The sequence below is a fragment of the Bison bison genome, unplaced genomic scaffold, assembly GCF_000754665.1.
Source record: "Bison bison bison isolate TAMUID 2011002044 unplaced genomic scaffold, Bison_UMD1.0 scf7180017864465, whole genome shotgun sequence".
Lineage (NCBI taxonomy): Eukaryota > Metazoa > Chordata > Mammalia > Artiodactyla > Bovidae > Bison > Bison bison.
This window is the reverse complement of record NW_011495026.1, coordinates 8,837,277-8,852,486: the sequence shown is the minus strand read 5'-3', so window position 1 is coordinate 8,852,486 and position 15,210 is coordinate 8,837,277. Positions and strand designations below refer to the sequence as shown.

Below are 15,210 nucleotides of genomic sequence, written 5' to 3'. Positions count from 1 at the left end.
AAAGACTCTGATGCTGGGAGGGATTGGGGGCAGGAGGAGAATGGGACGACAGAGGATGAGATGGCTGGATGGCATCACTGACTCAATGGACGTGAGTCTGGGTGAACTCCGGGAGTTGGTGATGGGCAGGGAGGCCTGGCGTGCTGCGATTCATGGGGTCGCAGAGAATCGGACACGACTGAGCGACTGAACTGTACTGAACTGAACTAGGAGTTTACATGAACTATTATATATCCTCTGTAAAGGAGGATAGTTTTTTACTTTTTACTCTTCCAAGTTCTATACCTCCTTCCCCTATACTCTCTCCACTCTGGTTTTGCCTTATAGTACTTCTGTTATAATGTTAGGTAGAAGTGGTGAGTTTTTACCTTGTTCTTGATCTTAGGTAGAAAACATTGAATATTTTGACATTACATATGATGTGACCTGTAGGTTTTTATAGTACCATATATTATGTTGAAGAAGTTCCCTTATATTCCTAGTTTGCTGAGAACTTTCTTATCATGAATAGATCTTAAATTTTGTCTTTAGTTTTTCTGCACATACTGAAGTGATTATATGGTTTTTCTCCTTTATTCTGTTACTATGGTAAATTATACTCAATGGATTTTGAGTTAAACTAACTTTGCATTCCTGGGATGATTCTTACTTGGTTACTATGATTTATCCATTTTATATATTGTTAGATTCTATTTGTCAATGTGATTAAAGAATTTTTAGGTCTGTGTTTATGTCGTCAGTCTGTAATTTTCAATTTTTGTGATGTCTTTCTCGAATTTTGGAGTTAGTATCATACTGGCTTTTAAAACAAGTTGAGAAGTGTTCCCTTCTCTGTATCCTAAAGTGATTGTGGTCTTCTTTCTTATAATTTTGGTGTTATTTCTTCTCTGGTTCAGAAATAAAATTCAGAAAGGAAGCCATCTGGTTTTGGATTTTTCTTAATGGGAAGGTCAGTTATAATGAATTCAACTTGATGAGTTCAATTCCATTTAAAAAAATAAATGTAGAGCTATTCTGATTTTATGTTTCATTCCCTGTCCATTTTCATCTTGAATTTCTCAATAAATTTGTTTATTTTTATTGTCAAAGTTGTTAATAATAATCGATTATCCTTTTATTATCTTTGGTGATAAACCTTTTTTTTTTCATTTCTAATTTGTTCTCTCTTTTATCCTTGTTCAGTCTAGCTAGAATTTAATCAATTTTAAAAATCTTTGTGGAAAGCCACTCTTAACCTTTGATTTTTCTCTCTTGCTTGTTTCCCATTTCATTGATATCTGCTCTCATGTTTCCTTCCTTGTACTTACTCTTTAAACTTAGGTCATTGATTTTAGACTTCTTTATTCTTATAAGCATTTAAAGTTATAAATTTGCCTCTAAGCACTGGAAATGGCAGTCCACTCCAGTACTCTTGCCTGGAAAATCCCATGGACGGAGGAGCTTGATAGGCTATAGTCCATGGGGTTGCAAAGAGTCAGACATGACTGAGCGACTTCACTTCACTTCACTTAACTGCTTTAAGTATATTTCACACATCTTCATTTGTTAAATTTTCATTATCATTCAACTTGAAACATTTTCTAATTTCCTTTGTGATTTCTTCTTTGATTAATGTCTTATTTAAAAGTATGCTGTTTAATTTCTAATGTGCTTGGGATTTTCCTCTGTCTTATTTTTATTCATGACTAACTTATCTTCTTGTATTCAGAGCTCTACTCTATTTGAATTTGTTGAGTTTTGTTTTACTGCTTATCATATGGGCTGTCTTGGTGAATATACTCAGTGTACTTGAAAAAAATACGTGTTCTGTAGTTATTGGACATGATGGCCTATATATAAATTTCAGTTAGGTCTGAGTAATTGATGGCTTGTTAGATCCTCTCTGTCTTACTGATTTGTTTTCTAGTTCTATTAATTACTAAAAGAAGAGAGTTAAAATCTCCTATTTATGTTGTGAATTTATATTTATTATCTTTTTAATCCTGTCAATTTTTGCTGTATATATGTTGAGGCTTCATTATTAGGAACATACATATTAAGAAATGCGAAGGTTCTCAGACTTTACCCTATTTGAGAGCTAACAAGTTAGCCTGCCATAATTCCATAGAGTCTGGCGAAAGACATGAGACTCCTGAGTCGGAGACAAAGGATAATTTATTACTCACAGGATATCATCATTTTTTATGCCAGTTCCCTAAGAACTAAGTCCCACAGAGCAACTATATGAAGTTTCAGTGTTTGTGTTTTCTGTCGTGTTTTATGTGTAGTCACAGCTGCGTGTTTAAGATTTTGTTTTTTGTTATTATTGTTGTTGTTTCAGATTTTGTAATTAAAAGAGATTCATGTCTGAGTTCTTGTCTTCCATACTTTCTGTATTCCTATCACATCTTTTTTCTAGATACTTCATATTCATAAATACACATTAAAAATACACTGTTTTGCATTATAAGTAAGTATCTCTTATATATTCAAGGAGTACTATTTCTCATTATGCCAGTAACAAGAGTAATTTTTGGCATATCTAAGGAGTCTACATGTTTGTGGTATTTCATTTCCAGTCCACTTTCTTTCTTTCTGAAGATTCAGTTTTTCATCTCATGTCATTTACCCAACCTTAAGAACTTCCTTCAGCATTTTCTATAGTGTAGATCTACTGGTTTTCTTCCAGTGGAAGGGTCTACTGGTAGATATTCCTTGGTTTTCTGTTACTGAAAGTGACTTTATTTTTCCTTCGTTATTGAAGGGTACTTTCACTGGGAATAGAATTCTTGAATGACATTTTCATTCTTTCAGCATTTTAAAGATGTTGTTCTACTGGTTTCCACATCATTTTGATTGAGAGTCATTGGTGATTCAAATCATTGTTCCCTGTGTTCACTCTGGCATCTTTAATTTTCAGCAGTTTGACAGTAATATGTTTGTGTATGGTTTTCTTTGTAGTTACTTTGTTTGAAATTCATTGAGCTTCTTGATTGTGTCAATTCATGTTTGTTTACCAACTGGGAGGAATTTTCAGCTTTTTCTTCAAATAATTTTTTCTACCCCATCTTTTCTTGGATTTTTATTATGTATATGTTAGACCTTTTTTGTCCCATAAGAATGATCTTTTCATATAAATCTTATCATTTCACCTTCCTACTTAAAGCCTTCCAATGGCTTCTCATTGCAAATAGAATACAATCCACACTCTTCACCATGTTGCTTAAGGCCTTAGAATCTGCCTGTGACTGTCCCTCTAACCACATTTTCCTACATCTTTTCACTTTATTCAAGATTTCTACCACAGTGGGGTTTTTTATTTCTCTGGAACCTACCGGTCATCTGTGCCTTTACACTTGATGTTTCCTTTTCCTTGAGTTCTCTTTCCCCAGATTTCTGTATGGGTGACTTCCAGGAGTATCAGCAAAATTTATTTTTTCAAAGAGGCTTTCTCTGACTGCCCCCCACTAAAAGCTACTGCATCCTGTCAACAGACACACTTTAGACCCTTATTTCTTTTAATAGTTTTATTAAGATATAATTCACATACCATAAAATTCATTCACTTAAAATACACAATTCAAAGGTTATTAGTATATTCACAGACATGAATAACTGTCACTATAATTGGTTTTGCACATACCTATCTTATTCATGCTATTTCCTAGAATCAAGAACAAAGTCTGATATATAGTACATGCTCAATATTTTTTTTTCTGAATAGATGACTTCATTGTTTCTAAGATAATTCAGGCATTAGCCTTCAATAAAATATTTGGGAAGTTTTTTGACTGCCATCAGCTCTTAGAAGTATTCTTTGATCTGAGCTGTTATTTTGAGACCTCTGAAATAGCTTAACCCATATTTTAAGAATTACTGCAGGAAGTTATCCAAACACAAATCTTTTGATATGATGAATGCAAGTCGTATACACATTTCCTTAAAAGAGAAGAATCGTCTTTTACCGACCTGACAGTTAGTTGCAAGGGAGCAAAAAGCCGTTCAGAAGTACTGCTTTTCTGTTTTCAAAAGTACTCTGACATTGTTATTTGTTTGAGTCTTTGATGTAGATATAGAATCACTGGTACTTGTTTTAGTTACTAATTATGGTAATAGTGAGTTATTCATAAGATTCTGGGCATCCTCTTTCCTTGTGTACCTTTCATGAGGAATGTCAGTTCTGAGCTTGGTTAATCTGTGTTGCCCCCTCTTCTTTATATAGGCTTTGATGCGGCCTGGAAGAATTGATAGAATCATCTATGTGCCTTTACCAGATGCAGCAACAAGAAGGGAAATACTTAACCTGCAGTTTCACTCTATGCCAATCAATAACGAGGTTGATCTGAATGAACTCATCCTCCAAACAGATACGTATTCAGGAGCAGAGGTAAGACAATTACCTTCCAAATACCTTGGTGAAAGGAAAGCAGTGGTTTGGGGTCATTAGCAAAGAACGTTGCTTGGTGCCAGCTGTTTTAAATAACTCCATATTAAGAAATCTTAAAACAGGAAATACACTACATGACAGAAAATCACTAAAATTAAATTACATTTTACCTAGCCTACAGTATTTTGTTTGCTTTTACCTGGCTTATCTTATATCTCAAAATGTGGTCTTCAGAGAGTTTGCATAATATAGTGGAGAGATCACTGGACTAGAAGTAGAAGATTCTTTGGGGGCTTCTTGATACAGCAACTTCCAACCAGTTACACACTTTTCTGAACTTTGATTCCTTTACCTAGCAAATGGAAATAGTGCACAACTTTCCCTACTGTGTTCTCATAAAGATCATAAAAATGAGATTAAGATATCATGAACATACTCCGAAATACAAAAGACTTGATTTTCTTATCTTTTAAGCTTTTGGAAAATTATCTCAATCTACAAAGATTCTGTGATAAAAACCATAAAAGGGACAGCCAGCCTGCTCTTAATAGTAAAAATACAGTTTAAACAAGAACAGCAACACCTCTGTGAAAATATGAAAATTTTAAGTATGGCCTATTAAGTAAGAGATATTTTTCTCTCCTTAGCAGCTCTTTACTTAGGCTGTTTTTGTTTACAGAATAAAATTCCACTAAAATACTTGTGCAACTTTTCTACATGTGTTCAACACAGAAATCTCTTCTGAATACCACTGATACAGGTTTGTACTAGAAAATTAATACTCTCATAAATACGAAGTTGCAGATTCTTTTCATTCTGAATTATCCAGCAGACTGGGACTCCACTTTCTGTTTTACTTGCTGTTATTTTTATCTGTCTTCTATAAAAACCAAAGAGACTAATACATAATAAACCATATGATAATCAAAGTCTTGTAGATAAATTTACATGTGGAATTGGATTTAGTATATCATGCAGTCATAGCTAATAGCAACAACCAAAAAAAAATCTCAGATCTACTAATTGTTTCTGCAACTGTGAACTATGTATATTTGATTTTCCCCCTTTATATGTTTAAATTCACTGGGGTCGAAAATTCTTGTAGAAAGCTTGAGACGCAGTTAAAGTGCCTTTACGTTTAAAGTCTTGTCTAAAACAATAATCTTTATGAGCATCTCTTTGGCATGACCATCCATTAAGTTAAAATGAACATATAGTTACTGCTAGCCGACTGCTGTAGCATTTCTAAAATTTCGGTTTTGATGTAAGAGCAAAGGCTGGCATCCTGTATATGGTACGTCAGTTTACAGGAAACAGCCAGGAGAAGAAACCATAAATCTTTCACTTAAGTGAAGTGGAAGAGCAGTTAGCAAAGTATAAATATGCCTTTCTCACTTTGAAGTAATTCATGATAGTAACACAGAAGTGCAAAACAAAAATCAAAGCCAGTGAGGTTCTGTCTGGCTGAGAAGTAAAAACTCATTTGGTGCCAGGAATTATTGTACCAGCTTGCTAATTCTTATGTAGTACATGCCTTATTCAGCCTAAAATATAAGCACATTCATTTCTGATTAATTTTTATATCAGATCTTCTAAAAATAGTCATAGAGAAAGTAGCAGACATTTCTGTCCCTCGCTTTACATTTTTGTGTCCCATAATGCTTGGATGAGGGAAGGGTATTCCACTGTGGTCCTAATTATAATTAGTGTATGACTACAATTTTATAGACACTTATTCCAGATATATATCTTTGTAGTTCTGCGTTTTCAATTTGGACAAGACAGATTAGTTACACAGTTTTTGTTTTGAGAGGAGGGTTTAGTCTTAATATTTAGGTAATTCACACAGGTGCCCTATTCTTTGAAAAGAAATACTAACTTTTTTAAAGTCTTAAAATTGATCAATAGGAAATTTAAGATAGATTAAACTTAGCTTCACATAAAATATAAGATCTCATCTTTTTTTCTTCTCTGTATCAGAATGAAAATGGCAAGACAATGTTTGAAAGCCAAAATTAGTTTTGATGGGTTTTTAAATAGTAAAAACAAAGTCAAAGTTTTCACTTCAGTCATGTGACTCCTACAGACTCACTGCTTTATCACTGATGTCACTAATTTATTTCTTCCCCCAGCAAGGCCAGCACAAAGCCTACTACATAGAATATACTTAACAAAGACTTAATAAACTGAAAAAATTATATTTAGGAAAAACAAGACTTTCCCTCCTCATTTGTCATATAGGAAACTTCTTATAGCAATGCGTCCAGCTATGGGCACAACCTCTTTTTCAGGGTTGAAGTGTCTCTGTGGCCGCTTTTGGTATAAAAATGAAACTGCCGACTCAGTTAATTATTGTCTTTTCAGTAAAGTAGTATATTCAGTATTCAGTATTATATATAGTATATATATATAGTATTCAGTATTATATAAAATTAATTTTATTTGGCTGTACAATATCAACTATTTAACAAAAATTTGTCTGGGTGAGCCAGAAATGAGGAAATTACTGGCACTCTGTTTTTTTGGAAACAGAAAATGTTTACTTTAACTGTGGTATTTTATTTATCTTTTTAATTAAAAAGTTGTAGAGGATAATTGGGATGGAGATGATATCGGCACTTATTAAGCAACTGGGATAAGAGGGGTTACTTTTTCAAAAGAAATTTTTGTCACCTGGTGCTTTTGTTTCATGGAAGCTTACAGACACCCAGAGATTGAAATAGCTCCTTATACTGAGTTACTTTATTTTTCCTCCTTGGAAAGGGTCTACAGGGAATTAGAATATATTTTTTAATCCTAAGGAGAGTCCCAAGGGGAAGTTTGTCACCCACTGAAAGGAGAAGGTGGTCCCTAGGGAGTATCTTCTGCAGAGAGGCTGAAGCAGGCAGCGTCCATCAGCCACCCCTGCAGCCCGCTATTCCCCGGTGGCCAGAGCCTCATTGTCTTTGATTTCTTGGCTGTAGCTTCCACTTAATGGAAAAACATGTTGCCATTTAAAAGCAGATGGGAATTCAGCTCAGGAGGAAATAAGAAGTCTTTTTTGGTTATGGCTATTGTTTTCTTTTGCTTTGATTTTTGTTTTTTAAGTTATTTGTAGCAGATTCCACTTCATGTATTTCTGCTATGTCAAATTATCCTAGTTCCTTTTGGAAAACTTTTACCACTGGCAGGAAATCAGCAATCATAAATATATGTATATTAAGCCATAACTGGGCCCATTACTCGTGTGCCATGTGCTTGAAGACAGAGGTGATGAATAAGATACATAATTTCCTCGGTATAAGAATTTGCTGAAACAGGCTGACAATGTCAGTAAAATTTATATTAACTATTTGCATTTGGATGTTATCCTCGTTTTAGTGATTATCTCGTTAAATTGACAAAACATCTAAGAGCCAGGTATCAGCTATACATTTATGAGTAATATAGGCAATCATAGCATTTATTTCACATATCAAGATTTGAGAATTCAGCTTTCAAGAGAGGCAATTAAGTAGGAGAAAAAACAATTTTAATAATACAGTTGAATTGTAGCTCATTTCTTCAGAGTTGCTTCAGACAAGTTATTTAATATTTAACTTCTTTGAATCTTAGTTTCTTCATCTGTGAAATGCCTGCATGACAAACTGTTTTGAGGGTTGAGTGAGATAATAAATGTAAAAGCAACAAGGCCTGACACATAATGAGTGCTTCATAAATGTTATTTGCCTTCATTTTATCCTCCTCATATCAGTTCAGTGTTTATATTTACCACTGCAGTATTGAATGATGCTGCCATAAAACAGTTTTGCATGGTCTCAATAACCAGATAATTTATCTGAAAGCTGTTAATAAATAATAATTGAGTTTGCCTCTTACACTTTTCTCCAACTGTAGAAATCTACTTAATATAGTGACCCATTCATAAGATGACTATCTTATGAATCTAGCTCTAGCAATTTGTTAGAGTTAAATTCATTTCACATTAATTTTTTAAAAAGCTTTAACTTCATGTAAATTTAGTCTTATCTTTGTTTTACTAAAACGATGTGTCTTGCCCTGAATTCTGTTTTGTAGTCTAAGTCTGAGCCCTTCTGAGTCTAATAAAAGCTCAAAATCTTCATGTCAGCTTGACATTAAAAAAATCAACTTTCAGTGTGCCCCATTAATTCAAAAAGGGTTCTATGCACTGTGCTTGAGCTATTATAGCTAATAAAGTTGTTGTTCAGTCACTCAGTCGTGTCCAACTCTTTGTGACCCCATGGACTGCAGCACACAAGGCTTCCCTGTCCATCACCAACTCCTCGAGCCTCCTCAAATTCATGTCTATCATGTCGATGATGGCATCCAACCATCTCGACTTCTGTTGTTCCCTTCTCCTCCTGCCTACTTTATTGTCTTGCTGACTATTATTCTTATAACATACTTTCTCTTTTCTCCTACCCAGTGAAAACAGAAGGAGCAATTATAATCATGTAGGATATCTGTACTTTTCCTCCATGAATCCTCCTGTGACTATTTTCCCTAATCTAAAAATCATGATCAATGTACTGGAACCTGGCATAGATTGACTCTTTATATGACCAGCCTAGCAACACATCTGAGACAGGTCTCAAGATCCTCAGGCAGGACAGGACACGTTTTGGCTCCCTGTGCAGTGCTGGTGGAGAGTGATTAGCAGCAGTGTTCACATCTCTAAGTGCAGCAGGCACCATGGGACTTAGCAACCTCCTGTAGATACACCTGCAATCTGCCTGTCCTGCCTAATCAGAAACTGCCCTGTGAAATCGTGCTGTTGTGACCATTTGGTCTACTGCTCTTATTTGAGATCTTTGTTCTCTCCACTCTTTATTGTGCGTTTACTCTAAAATTCTGTATCTATACCCCAGAGTTTCAAAGTACTCTTTGCTCACACAGCCTGTTGAAATCACTGCTTTGTCATAAAACCATCATGACAAACCCACCCAAAAATGGCTTCTCCTTTTGAATGCTTTTACTCTGATTTTTGTTTCATTTGTTTGGCTCTTAGGATATTTTCCCTTCTGGTTATTTTAATAAGGGCAGCCGCCTCATGTCCCGCCAGACAAACTGTAAGATTGTCTATGGCAGAAACTAGGTTCTGTACTTCTTGGACTCCCAGCACAGCAGCCATGTGTCCACTGCATCAGTGAACTCTATGGTGGATGGATGATTTGTGTGTTGATTCTAAGTAATCCTAATGAACAAAAATACCAATTTTAACATTCACTAAAGTGACACTTGTAGTTTTAAACTTTTTTTGATACTGATTTATCTGAAGTCCCATAACAAACAAATGTGACAGACCCAGAACCAGAAATCAGATCCTTGAACTCGTCCTGAAAGGCTCTTCCTGCCTCTGAGTCAACAGAAGTATCTTTGAAAAAGTTCCATAGTCCCTTTGACATCTCTGATCTTTGATAAAGGTTTGCCTCCTCTTGTGGACAGTGGGTATGAAACATCTTGACACTTTTTTTATATGTACTTTTCTTACAGTTATTGTCATCTTCACAAAAATTATAAGCTACTTAAAGTTAGGAACTGTGTTTTTCTTTATTTACTTACAGTATTTCCCCAGGTATTGTGAATAAGATCTTCAGTTTAGAGGGAAAGACATATAAACAACTAAGTTCTATGTAATGTGTTTGTGTGTGTGCTGAGTTGTGTCTAACTCTTTATGACTCCATGGACTGTAACCCACCAGACTCCTCTGTCCACGGGATTTTCCAGGCAAGAATACTGGAGTTGGTTGCTGTTTCTTTCTCCAATACAATGTGTTTATGTGATATGATATAGTCATGTGCAGAATACTGTGGGAAAAAGAAGAAGTTGTAACTCTGCACTAAGTAGGATTCAAAGAGGGGATAGCTGATCTGAGTCTTAATCGATGAAAAGGAGTCCCCAATATAGGAGGGCTGGAAAGGGGAGTGTCCCTGGCATACAGAAAGGTAGAAATGCATAAAAGTACATAGTGTATTCTACATTCCATTAAAGGTTGAAATATGAATAGAAAAAGAGTCTGAGAGTAGAAATGGTAGGTAATAAACCAGGGGAAATGAGTCAGACAAGTGTGAAGGACCTTGGACATCACATCAGGTAGCCAAAGTATTGGCGTTTCAGCATCAGTTCTGCCAGTGAATATTCAGGGTTGATTTCCTTTAAGATTGACTGCTTTGATCTCCTTGTTGTCCAAGGGACTCTCAAGAGTTCTCCAGCACCTCAATTCAAAAGCATCGATTCTTAGATTCTCTGCCCTCTTTATGGTCCAGCTCTCACATCCATACATGACTACTGGAAAAACCATAGCTTTGACTATATGGACCTTTGTAGGCAAAGTAATGTCTCTGCTTTTAAATACGCTCTATAGATTTGTCATTGCTTTTCTTCCAAGGAGCAAGCGTCTTGTAGTTTCATGGCAGCAGTCACCATCCACAGTGATTTTGGAGCCCAAGAAAAGAAAGTCTGTCACTGTGGACAGTGGACAGTCTGTCACAATGGAAACATTGTTTCCCCATCTACTTGCCATGAAGTGATGGGACTGGATGCCGTGATCTTAATTTTTTAATGAGTTTTAAGCTGGCTTTTTCACTCTTCTCTTTCACCCTCATCAAGAGGCTCTTTAGTTCCTCTTCACTTTCTGCCATAAGGGTGGTTTCATCTGCATATCTAAGGTTGTTGGTATTTCTCCTGGCAATCTTGATTCCAGCTTGTAACTCATCCAGCCTGGGATTTTGCATGATGTGCTCTGCGTATAAGTTAAATAAACAGGGTGACAATAAACAGCCTTGTCATATTCCTTTCGCAATTTTGGACCAATCAGTAGCTACCCTGTTTAAATGAATCATGATAAAATCTTCCAATGCAAAAACCAGATATACTGAAAGCATGTATTAATTAGGCTGTGACTTTTAAGCCAGTCCTCTACCCCCTCTCTCTTACTGTTTGGTAAAAACCAAGACCTAGACTTCAGTCCTTTGTTGACCACTTACTACAGTATTAATTTGGCCAAATCAGTTATCATCTCTAGAACCAATTTCTCGTATTTTAATAAAAGAGTAGAGTTATGGTCTTCATGATCCTTCCTAGTGCTGATAATGTGTACCTATACCTGGCATAGATTAGAGTAGTCCTATAAGGAATTCCTTAGAGATTGTACCTCCAGGGACATATAACACAGTTATGTTTTCCTTACAATGCTCCTAGAAACCTGGAATCTTGGGATTGTGGTCATTGTCTCTAAATGCTTGCTTCTATGGCCTAGAGACCCTAACCATGGCACAAGAAGAATAGGAACCTTGAAAGACTCTGACAGTTCCTAGAATTTGGATTTTAATAAACATTCTCCTGGGAACCCTGGAAGTCCAGTGGTGAAGACTCCATGCTTTCACTGCCAAGGCCCCTGGTTCAATCTGTGGTCTGGGAATGAAGATTCCACAAGGTGTGTGGTGTGCCCGCCCCTCCACCCCACCAAAAAAATCTCCTTAGCAAACTTGAACAATTTTCCACTGAATGGAAATGAAAGTTTTAATTGCTTAGAGATTCCCATGCCCAGTGATTTTTTTTTCCTTGATACCTTTGGTTTTCCTGCTTTCTTAAGGACAGCTTGTCAAGTTCAGTATCTATGATTCTGGAGGCATTAGAATAAAAACTCTTATAAAATGAAAATATACATCAGCCTGCTTTTTCCCTAAACTCTTTGTTAGGAAAGTAAGTAAAAGCTACAAAGTTATAATGTTCATTTTAACTTACAGTTTTAAAAATGTACAGTGTATGGAAATGTAACATTCTCTATATTTCCAAACGTGAACTTCTGCTTAAATTGGCAATAAATTCGGCTTACCTGAAGGCTATTTTAGATAGGATGTTTATACCAAAGCAAACTATCCTCCAGAACACCTTGTGCTGCCATACCTGTATTACTGACTCCTTGCCAGTTGTTTAAAACTGCTGTCAGATTACAAGAAGCATTAGTCAGAAAGGAAATGAATGTTGAATGAGAGGCTGGCTGGCAACAGACTTAATAGAGCATGTTATTACTGAAAGTATAAAGTACTGAAGCCCATTTATAAAAAGAAGTGGTGTTATCAAAGCAACAAGTTCATCAAGACCTACCTGATAATCTAGTCCTCAAGCCTGGTATCCAGGCAAAGTAAGTATCTATGAAGAATTACTCCGGCCCATAGTAATGGCATTTTAACAGTCTCCGTTGTTTCTCCTCTTCCAGATTTTCAGTCTCTCTATTGATCCATGCTGGTCCCCCCAGAATTTTTGTATAAACATTGAATCTGTGCTTCTTCATCTTCGAAAGAGTGATAAATTTGGGGGTTTTACCAACTTGGAAGGAGCTCAAGATTTTTTTTTTAAATGTGTAGAGCATGCTTTAATTCTGTGGTATAGATCCTGGTAGAGTTGGACAGTTTTGATTATTTGAGGTGAAGTAGGCTCAGTCCATTTCAGTTCAGTTGCTCAGTCGTGTCCAACTCTTTGTGACCCCATGAATCTCAGCATGCCAGGTCTCCCTATCCATCACCAACTCCCAGAGTTCACTCAAACTCACGTCCATCGAGTCGGTGATGCCATCCAACCATCTCATCCTCTGTCGTCCCCTTGTCCTCCTGCCCGCAATCCCTCCCAGCATCAGAGTCTTTTCCAGTGAGTCAACTCTTTGCATCAGGTGGCCAAAGTATTGGAGTTTCAGCTTTAGAAGTAGGCTAATTTCTAATAATAATTTAATTGATCTACATATGAAAATCACTGCAGATGGTGATTGCAGCCATGAAATTAAAAGATGTTTACTCCTTGGAAGGAAAGTTATGAGCCTTACTCCTTGGAAGGAATGTTATGAGCAACCTAGATAGCATATTCAAAAGCAGAGACATTACTTTGCCAACAAAGGTCCATCTGGTCGAGGCTATGGTTTTTCCAGTGGTCATGTATGGATGTGAGAGTTGGACTGTGAATAAGGCTGAGCACCGAAGAATTGATGCTTTTGAACTGTGGTGTTGGAGAAGACTCTTGAGAGTCCCTTGGACTGCAAGGAGATCCAACCAGTCCATTCTAAAGGAGATCGGTCCTGGGTATTCTTTGAAAGGAATGATGCTAAAGCTGAAACTCCAATACTTTGGCCACCTCATGCGAAGAGTTGACTCATTGGAAAAGACTCTGATTCTGGGAGGGATTGGGGGCAGGAGGAAAAGGGGACGACAGAGGATGAGATAGCTGGATGGCATCACTGACTCGATGGACGTGAGTTTGAGTGAACTCCGGGAGTTGGTGATGGACAGGGAGGCCTGGTGTGCTGCGATTCATGGGGTCACAAAGAGTTGGACACGACTGAGCGACTGAACTGAACTGAACTGATATATGAAAAGTATGCCATCAATGTAAGTGAAGACTTTTTCTTCTTTTAACAACAATTTGGGGACTTCCCTGGTGGTCCAGTGGCTAAGACTGCACACTCCCAATGCAGGGGGCCTGGGTTTAATTCCTGGTCAGGGAAGTAGATCCCACATGCCAGAACTGAGTGTTCACTTTCCTCAACTGAAAGAACTCACTTGATGTAATGAAGACCTGGTGCAGCCAAATAAACAAAAAAAAAATTGTTTAAAGAAAAGAACAATTTGTACCATATGAAACTGCATTATAGTTAGCAGATAGGTTAATGAGAGAGATCTGTTGTCCAGAATAGATGAAATGATTCATACAGTAAGTACATAAGTGTATTTATCCTCGTACATATAGCAGGTGCTCAATAAATCATTTTTGTTGTATATTTGTATAAATCAGCAAAATCAATTTCATTGCTCTCTAATATAAAGAACTTATGATTTGTTTAATATTTCCATATTTTACTGCCTTAGATTTTATGAATACTCATGAGTATTTTATGTATATGTCATGGTTTTAGTTATAATGGTATGTTCTTTAAATTCAAACTATAATTCATAGTTACGTACAGAATTTATTTTGGCTGATTTAGATTAAACATCTGAAATCCCTATTTTTATTTGTTCTTTTTTAAACACATATACTTTTTTTTTTTTTTTACTTTCAAGTACGAAAAAGTATTTGTAAGTATTTCCTTACAAACTGTCTACATAATATCCCTATTTCAGTATATTAAAGTAATATTTGGTTCCTTGGGTACAATGTAATTTTTTAATATGTTTTTATTAATTGAAAAGAAAAAAATGGTACATCTAGCATTTCTACTGGAATAATTGTTTAGGAAATACACATACCAAATTACTATGCCCTTTCAATTTTAGCTTAGAGTTGAACCTGAGTGTTTAGGTAAGGCTCAGAAATGTAACGCAAAGGACAAAAATACCTCCTGTTTGTCATCTGGTGTTAGATGGTGACACAGAGATGTTCTTATTCTTCATCCTCAAATGACAGTGATTCTGAGTTCTCAAAGGTGTCATTCTATTAAAATATTACCAAAACTGTAAAATAGTTCAGAGTTACAATACAGTCATTGAATTGTTTTTAAACATAACCTCTCCTGTGTTTTAGAAATTTAAAAACTGAATCTAACCTTGCCTTAGGCTTGAAAGAAAAGTACAAAGAATTAAGATTTGCATCTGTTTTTTGTTTTGTCTGTTTTTAACCTCCAAATACTATTTCTGGTGGTCTTTAATAACAGCTAGCTCTCTTTTTGCTTAAAATCTGGAAAATGGGTTTTGCTTTTATATTTGTGGGAAAGTTTCCCTGTTCGTTTAGAAGGAAAAATTAAGATACAATATATATACCAATTTCATCATTGTAGAAGTTCCAAATCATAAATTAGCCATTTTTTCTTTTTCTTCAGAATTACCCAAAAAGATGGAAAATCACTTAAATTGTTT

The 15,210-nt window shown here is 35.9% G+C and overlaps 1 protein-coding gene across 4 annotated transcripts in view; it reads left to right on the top strand.

Annotated features, from left to right (window-relative positions):
- The window catches only part of SPATA5 (spermatogenesis associated 5), a 326,635-nt gene that overhangs the window by 261,565 nt on the left and 49,860 nt on the right, over nt 1-15,210 (top strand). For 3 of the 4 annotated variants that reach the window (XM_010860264.1, XM_010860266.1, XM_010860267.1), the window contains exon 15: nt 4,202-4,366. In XM_010860264.1, coding sequence (XP_010858566.1) covers nt 4,202-4,366 — 165 coding nt within the window. Of the gene's footprint in view, nt 1-4,201; nt 4,367-5,045; nt 5,127-15,210 lie in introns of all 4 variants that reach the window. The other variant, XM_010860265.1, reaches the window with a different exon arrangement.